We start from the raw sequence: 8,953 nt of genomic DNA, 5'->3' as shown, positions 1-8,953 counted from the left end.
AGTCTATGTGTCAGGTAAACCTATATAGTTCTGAGATCAATTTTTTCCTTCAGAGCTGTCTGATTTCTTAGTAACACAGGCTCAAAAACATATTGGAGCCACTAACCCACCTTAAACAACAATCTCAGTGGCCAAATGTGTCTTGCCAAATTTTCCATTTATTTTAACAGTTACTCCATCTCTAGATTCTGTCTGTATAACAAGAAAAGACTATATAACTCAAAGGGAAGGTGGAGTAAAGTGCATCTAAGACAGTAGATAACTAAATGGATAGTAAAAAGAACATTTGAGCTGAACTTGACGCATTCAACAACATTTCACACCCTTTAATATTGTGTTTACCTGTGCGGCCAATGCCAGCACTGCAGTGCACAACCACAGGGGGGCCTCCTGGAGGCCCCGTCCAGCTGGATCCCAGGCTCTGAACTGCAGCCTCCCTCCGTTGAAGTACATGTTCACGGAAGTCCAGCATAGCAGAAGCACTCTTGGGCACCCCGAAATCTGGCCAGCTGACATAGAGGTAGTGGCACACCTCCCGTCTCTCTCCAGACTAACAAAAGGTCGGACAGGTTCATAGAAGAAGAATAGAGCTACACTTTAGGCTCATTCCTTTCAACTGGCATGTATGAGCCTGTGGGACAGTTTTCATGCCAAGTATTCTTGGCAGATTGCATGAAATCTTACAAAGATTCCACCAAGAAAAGCAATCCCACAATCTAAAGTCTTCACAGTCACATATCAAGTTATCTTTAGTTCAATTTTAAAGACCTCTAGAGCCATCAAAGATACTCTGAGGTCCATTTTATTATATTAGATTAACAGACCTAGTTTAAGAAATTTTCAGGTACTAACATGGTCACCATGACTTACCTGTGTGTTGTAGAGTTCAAGATGGGAGAGTTTGAAATCCTGGAACACCTGGACATGTGTGTTCCTGACCAAGAAGTATCCGTGCTGTTCGGTCCTGCCCTCCTCAAGAGGCCAGTACTGACCACACTTGACACGTCCACGCTCCACGACCCTGAGACACACAACACAAATCACAACCTTTTAATCTCATCATCACCCCATCATGTTATTGCTTATTCTATGCAAACACTCTTTGTGCATTTCTAAAGCTAGACAGACACTGTGCGTTTTTTGTTAATCTTGTACGTAGTGTTAACTCACACTACACGTTTTTTACCTGCCTTTCTGCAAAGCCAGAACCTTTAACTTCTATGCCCACACTGTACGGATCAACTGAGCGACTTTAACATGTCTCATGAATCTGATTTAACCAATTAAGGGTTAAATCAGACTTAATCCATACAGTGACTGCCCGGCTCAATTCATAATACACTCCTGAAATCACAGGTGAATAAGCCTCACCTGGTGGTCATGACAATGATAAGTACCATCTGTTCCCACACCATACGCCAGAAGTCACCAAAAGTTTTTGGCAAAGGACCTGAGGGACACAGAAGTCAGTCAGATCGTGGTAACACCACATTGTTCCCTACTATGGTTTAAGGAGAACTGAGTGAGGTTGGAGAAGAAAAAGTGTAATGTGCATGAAGGACTATATAAAGATAATTAAGAGTTTGTTTCAACAGCTGCTCACCCTGAGTTGCGATGTAAGCGTTGCTCCTCTTGTACCCATCCATGAAACTGGCATTAATGTAATCGGATGTCTGCAAAAACACACAGCAGAGATGTGGTGAGACTCGCTGCTAGATGTTAGGACTCAACATTAGTCTTATTAGTGGGGCTGACATATGTTTACATCACTATAGCTTTGACTTCTCTGTAAAATTACATTTTATGCCCGCCACTTACTTGCAGTAAATGGTTAAACATTTAGATTGGAGTCACGCAAAAATGCTACTATATACAATGCATTATGAATCCAGAGCGGGTCCAGTCAATCTTTACTTAATGAGATTCATTCATTTGCCAACCTCAACATTTGCTCTACAGCCAAATAACCTTTTTAATTCTTCTAAAGGATTTTTTTACAACATGGGTCTTATATTTATAGTTTTAGCTATTATAACACAGTGCTCATTTTACAAAAATAAGATCCGGGCTGCCAAAAACAGGCCTTTCCTTTTAACCACATAAAAGCCACTGTGTATAATACTGCCAGTGGCTCCACTTTCCAATCACACATATCAGATGCAGCAGACAAGCACAGGTGAAAACATAATAAACAACAGACCCAATTGCTGACACACAAATGTTAGTCTTGTAATCTAATGTAACTGCTAATGCAACATCAAATCCACATTTATGTCTACAGCCAATCCTTTGCTGATCACTTCAGTGCTGACCATTAATTACTTATGAAAAAAATATGCAACATATAACATTATAGTTTAATACATTCTTTTTGTGTGAAAGTGAATATGACTGATGTTGGCAACTCTGTCCCATAATTTAGCAGCAAACATTTATAAAATCACCTATCATCAACAAAGTCATTAAGGAATATTTTCAAACATATGCATGAAATAATTATAGGAGAAAAATTGAAGTTTAATTAATCAATTAATCAATTAATCAACTATTACCTCATCCTCATCATCAGACAGCTGGCAGAGTCGAACTCGTGACTGGTCCAGGCAGAGAACATCACTGTACCTGTTCTTAATCTGATTGGATAATTTCCTGTAAAAGCAGAATTGATTTCAATGTGAAGAAACATGATAGACTGAAATACTGTGCTGATGTATACAAATCCGTCACATAATTTTCCTTTACCTTGTTAATGAGAGAGAAAACAAAGGAAGATACCAGTAGAAAGACAGAAGCACAAAGAAAAAAAAAAGGGCCAGGTGGAAAGAATAGATTTTCTATCTCTTACTTGGAGTAGTCAAAGGTGCCTGCTGGTGGTTCCTTGCGGATCTCCTCGTACTCCTGATAGATTCCTTTTTTCTTCTTCCTCTTCACATGCTCCACCAGCTCATGCACTGTCATGCCTCCCTGCTCTGGCATGTGAACAGACACCTCCATGCAGCGGTCCTCCTCATCAGGACCCCACGATGAAGACAGGGGCGGGGATTGAGAGGAAGGCTGGTGGGGTGGACGAGGCAAAGATTTCTGGGGCAACGGAGGTACCCCTTCCTCCTCCTCACCCTCCTCCTCGTCCTCCTCTTTGACACCCTCATTCTGAGATTCATGGGCAGAGTCTGTTGTCTTGCCATACACCGCATCCCCATCACTCTTCTGGGAAAGCGGTGTGTCGGGAGGTGTGTCTGACTGGGGAGGAGCTTGGCGGCCACGACCATTCATATTAGCATTGAGGCCGGAGCCACTAACAGCCATGTTGGCTTCGCTCACAGCTGAGCCGTTCCAGTGTTGGTGGTTCCCCTGCGGCCTGTTTGCAGCAGAATGTGGGCTCTGCTGGTACTGGCCTGGGCCTCGAGTCCTGCCCTCCACCACACCGCAGTGGTTGTGTGGGTTAGCATTGCTATCATCGTAACAGTTAGAGTTGGCCACAGCAAGCTCAGGACCTAACTGCGTATTTATATGGGTATGGGACAGTGTAGCGCCTGCGCTTGTGTTGCTACACTCCAAGCTGTAAGAGCGTAGCAGGCTTCCCACACAGTCATGTGTGTCATGTTCTTGTGTGTCACCCTGAACAGTGTTTGTGTGAATGTTAACACAGGACTGGATCCAAGCAACGTGGCTATACTGGGATGTCCCACCCAGGTGCTCAGGAAGCGAGGAGACTGGGATGTGACTGGCCAACTCATGAGCTTTCACCGTGCACACCTGGTGATTTCAGAATGAAGAAAACACATTTCAAACAACAAATAACGAACACATTACATATTATGACATAACCCCCTAATTAAAACAGTCACACATACCCTTTCTCTCAGCTTCTCACGCACAAAGAGGCGGAGGACTGCAAAAGGCGCCCGAAACCAAAGAGGTGATGACACAATGAAGACACATTTTAGACGGGCTGGAAATGCTCCCTGGGAAATACAAGCATCAAACAGACAAAATGATGAAAAACGCTTTTCATTTCCAAGACACAGTTTTAACACCAAAAACCAACAGAGGATGATCTGGATATTTACCTTGAGCAAATTGAGGATCTTGACACAGAGCTCATAGTCAAAATTGCCATAGCTGGAGTTGGTCATGTCGTAGATAAATATGAGTCCGTCTCTTTGAGTTTGTACACTGGGGAGGAATCAAGAAGATTTTTCAATTAAAAACAGAAATAGATTGGCGAAAACTCTATCTGAGATCCTGACACCACTAATTAGTAGCAAGAAGTAAAAAATTGGAACTAGAAGACAGAGACTAAAATAGCAGCAGAAAATGAGAGAATTGAACAATGACGGACAGAGAGGAACAGGTGTACCAGAACACCAAAGTAAAGTGCAGAAGAGAGAGAAAAAAATGTGTTTATACAAATGGTTATGGTTCGGACATCACCTCTCTATGGCTTTGTCCAGCTGATAGATGATGGCCTGAAGCACAGCTTTGTGGGTGGTGACGTCTGGCCGATGGAGACGAGCCGTGAAGAGCGCTAGAGCAGCACCCTTTGCATCACGGCCCGGCTGGTAGGGACATTAACAGACCATCTCATACACCAATGCAAATTCACTCTGCTTCCAGGCTATGTTATCTGACAGTTAAAATATACTTTCAATAATATAAAGTCAAAACAAATCAATTTTTACTTGACGTAATCGTAATCCATAAGGAGACACACAAGCATACGTGTCCACACTGACAAACACACAACCTTTTCCTCAATGAAGAGTATGTGCATCATTTTCTTTGTATCCAGGGATGTAATTGCTAAATGAAGTTGCTATGTGTCAAGTGGCTAATAATAACTTCACCACTCACCAGGACTGTAAATTTGCCACTCAGCAGCTCAGAGCGTAGGGGCTCCTCGTCAGGGTTGATATTGATGATGCCCTCTTTGATTCTTGTGTTCTAATGTTGATACATGATGGCAAAGGTGGGGGAGAAAGAACACAAGCATTAGCTTGCAGCTAAGGTAGCATGCAAACACATTTATCAGCACCAGACATCATAAACTTTAATTCTGTCATTGTTTATTATTACTCTGTGGTCTGGCAGACCCTTTTATTTCTATCCCAGACTGTGCCTTAAGGAGTAATGCCATTTTGTCCCACCATATGCATACAGTAACACCACTGAGTGCAGCCTCAAAAAATTACAGCACCTAACAGAGAATTAACAAAATTATAAAACTGATTTGCATGATAGTATTTGTTGCTGAGATTTTACATTGGGTTTCATTAGATCGTCATGATTATTTTGAACGTAAAATATTGAGTAATGTAGTATACAACTAATGTAATATCTTATTAATTGTGACCTAAATCTTTTTATATACTTTAGAAAACTTTATTTAAAAAAGATCCCTATGAGGATTGCTGTCAAGCAACTGCATTGATCTGTCTGATTCCTTCTATTTTGGTATAAACTTGTGTGTGTATTGTGTACACCTGCAAATAAGCCTGGATCTTACTTGGAGGTGCGGAAACTTTTTGCAGACTGAAATGTAATTGTTATACTACTCAGAAAAACTGCAATTGGATATTTCCTCCAAATCCTTTAGCCCTAATTAAGTGCTGCATTGCCATGTTGATAATAGAAAAATAGTTATATCAGTTGTGTCACCAATCAAAGCACTGCTGTACCTTGTATGCTTGGAAGAGGTCGATGGCTCTGGAGACGTCAAATTTGCGGGCCATAAGAAACTTTACAGCGGTTGGTTGAGAGACGAGCCCAGCGCTGTGAGGTTGCTCCCTGCTACGCACCTCACTCAGGAACTCCTCCACAGCCTGGACAAACGTGACGGGGAAGATGAAGAAAAAAGGTGAGGTGTCAGTGTGTGAGGACAGATTAAAGCAGAAAAACTGGAGGGGGACAACCAAAGGAGCAGAGACTGTTGAAAACACACATAAGAACTTGGAATTTAGGGAGGAGAGCAGGGGTGACAACTGGCATGACAAAGAGGAGACACAAAACTGAGCCCCCTCAGCTTTGTAGTTCTTTCCCTGCCAAAGTCACAATAATTTTGATACAGATGGCAGCAGCAGGCTGTGCTCCTCGAAGATGGAGTGGATGCGAGCACTCATATGCCAGGAGACAACAGTCAGCCTGTTTCCACCCAAGTGGGCTGCATCTGTCCTCTAAATTTGAAACCAGCAAGAGGAGAGTACATGAATGGGTACAACAGATTACTTCTTTAGCTATGTACAAACCCTGAATCTACTCTCTCATAGGACAAAGAATTAAAAGTGGATGCCAAGTGAAGAATTAATCCAAATACAGGGCTTTCCTATGAGTTGTTTGGCAGACTTGGTAAGTCACCCACATTCTGATGCATCTCATGATCAGTTTTGTTATTAGATGACGGGCTAAACAATAGTCACATTCATTCAATACATAACATTTGCTGTGTAAACTAGCAACTCCACTCCCTTTTTCCTGAATGTGAAATAAATAGATAGATAGATAGATAGATAGATAGATAGATAGATAGATAGATAGATAGATAGATAGATAGATAGATAGATAGATAGATAGATGTTATAATATCAGCAGAGGTGGTCTTAAAGGTGATGTGAATAAACATTATAGGATTATATCATCAGGACAATCACACAGGCGCTAACACAGAAAATGTGATTATTTATCCAGTTACAACAACTGGATTCTGGGAAAGATTTGTGACTCTCAGACTTACATAGCCAGAACTAAATGCCAAGAATGTACCTGACTCAATGCTGTGACAGGACACATATTGTAATTATTGCGTACACATACACATTCAATAAATCTAACCAACACCTAGTCCTGGCATTTAAATCAAGGCAAGAGAAGCAAAGGAATCACATCAGACACAAATGCTAACCTCTAAAGGTACACTGCCTGATTTAGTGCCACTGACACCACCTAAGTTGGCATCATACATTTTTCATCATGCAAAAATTATTTTATCAAGTAATTGTGGGTTTTGACGGGATCATCCTTTGCAAGTTTTGTTTCTGCACCACAAACCCCCTATTTAAATGATGATCACGTTTAAATTTTCGCTTTTGGGGCAGGAGGAGGATAAGTTTAAATCACACCTTTATATCATAAGAAATCTGGATACCGGTATATACACTGTATATTGCCACCAGGGACAGAACATCAGCACCAGGGTATGGCTGCTAGCCTTGGTAGGATTATACAAGGCAAGGCAAGGCAACAAGTCGCCGATCTCAACAGTGAGCAAACACCACAAACATTATGTACTCCAAGTGTCCTCAGGGCAGTTAATCGTATGACGTTACTGGGTCTGGAAAAGTGATGGTTAGCCATCAAGAAAGAAATCAACAAATCTGGGAAGCAGTGCGAGCGCGTCCCGTTACTTATCTTACTTATCAGTTAACCTTGTGAATGCTTGATTAAGATAAAACAAGTAGCCATAAAACGAAGCTGTCACCACAATCGCGGTGTGACATTTGATATTTGCTATCAGTGTCAGGCCCACCCCTTTACTAGAAAGTGATGGCAACAACAATGCTAGGAACAGGAGGATCACTTCTGTGAATTCGCGACCGTAAATCTGATAGACAGGACACTGCTAGCTAGTGGGCTCATAGCAAACACTCGCGTTGTGCGATGAGACTCATGATCTTGGTCTGTCTTCACTGTGTCATGATGCATAACGACAACTGACAATTAAGTGAATCATGCGTTAGTCATTTTTGACCTTCACACTTGGTGCAATATATTTTTTAACGTCTGGCAAGGTAGCTGTCGAGGAAATTCCCTGCAAGTCAACAATAGCTATTAGCATTAGCTAGCGGCTAGGTTACATGTGGTGGCTGGATGGCTAACGGTAGCGTTAAAGACACTAGAAGCACTATGTATGAGGCTAATCGCTCGTACGGATGCAACACTAGTTAACATAGGCGATATGAAAATATCTATGTGGTCCATGTAAAATTGGGTTATTGATTGAACGAGTATTCGTGATACACAGCCGGTTAAGTGGTCCCTACTACTAGCTACTAGCAAACGCCATCATGCTAACACACATGCTAACACACATGCTAACTGCTGTCAGTCACACCGGAGTCAGGGTGCGAACGGGCCAGCGCTGTTGACTAGACACACATCGTTCCCGGTTACAGTCACCATGACAAAATATATGGAAAAATCGCCAGTTAAGGAAGAAACTGAATGTGACATGTGTAAACACTGAATATGATGGGGGAATAAGGGAAAAAGTCCGTCAAGAGACCCTTACCAGCTGCTCCTGAGCTGTCAGGGCTTCCGCCATCTTGAAGCCTCCGCAACGTCGCAGCGGGCGCGCCCACCAGCCGCTCGCTCACTTGCTCACGCCAGAGACGGGGACCGAGGCCCCGCCCACACCCAATCACTTTACCACACACTCATCAATACTGTATTTATCAATACAGTTTACTACATCAAAACCTGTGTTTATCAGTACACTTTACTATACACTGCTCAAAACAAGTATCACTGCAGTTTAGTACCTACAGTTTGTGTTTCTACTGACAGTGACAAACTGAAAAAAAAATGTATCAATACATTCTACCACAGACGATACATTTTTTACCATTCACATAAACTGAATTTATGACTATATTTTACTACTGACTGTTTACCACTGACCTTAAATATGCATTTGATAAAATAGTTTTACTACAAACAACAATAAACCTATATTTATCAATCAATTTTAACTACTACTACAAACTGTATTTGCCATTCAGAGTTCATAAACTGAATTTACCAAAGACAGTTAAAATTGAGTTGTATTTATAAATACAGTATTTTTTTTTTTAATAATGATTGTTCATGAACTATTTTCTATACAATTTACTATAACAGTTCATAAACTGTATTATATTTTACTGTGGATCGCTGATAAACTCTACTATTAAGCATACAT

At 41.4% G+C, this 8,953-nt stretch overlaps 1 protein-coding gene across 1 annotated transcript; it reads right to left on the bottom strand.

Annotated features, from left to right (window-relative positions):
- Window positions 1-104: 104 nt before the first annotated feature.
- Window positions 105-8,349, bottom strand: LOC111664513 (tyrosine-protein phosphatase non-receptor type 9-like). Its single transcript, XM_023419118.2, has 12 exons — window positions 8,285-8,349; window positions 5,679-5,822; window positions 4,855-4,944; window positions 4,435-4,559; window positions 4,071-4,176; window positions 3,855-3,965; window positions 2,846-3,756; window positions 2,553-2,649; window positions 1,604-1,673; window positions 1,372-1,450; window positions 871-1,021; window positions 105-550 (listed from the first exon to the last, which is right to left on the bottom strand). The coding sequence occupies exons 1-12, from the start codon at window positions 8,315-8,317 to the stop codon at window positions 263-265; spliced, it is 2,205 nt and encodes a 734-aa protein (XP_023274886.1). The 5' UTR covers window positions 8,318-8,349; the 3' UTR covers window positions 105-262.
- Window positions 8,350-8,953: the final 604 nt, after the last annotated feature.

This window comes from Seriola lalandi, unplaced genomic scaffold, assembly GCF_002814215.2.
Source record: "Seriola lalandi dorsalis isolate HSWRI2012SDOR001 ecotype SW California unplaced genomic scaffold, Sedor1 jcf7180002054591, whole genome shotgun sequence".
Classification (NCBI taxonomy): Eukaryota; Metazoa; Chordata; class Actinopteri; order Carangiformes; family Carangidae; genus Seriola; species Seriola lalandi.
The sequence above is the reverse complement of the archived record's forward strand: the minus strand, read 5'-3'. Positions and strand labels throughout refer to the sequence as shown.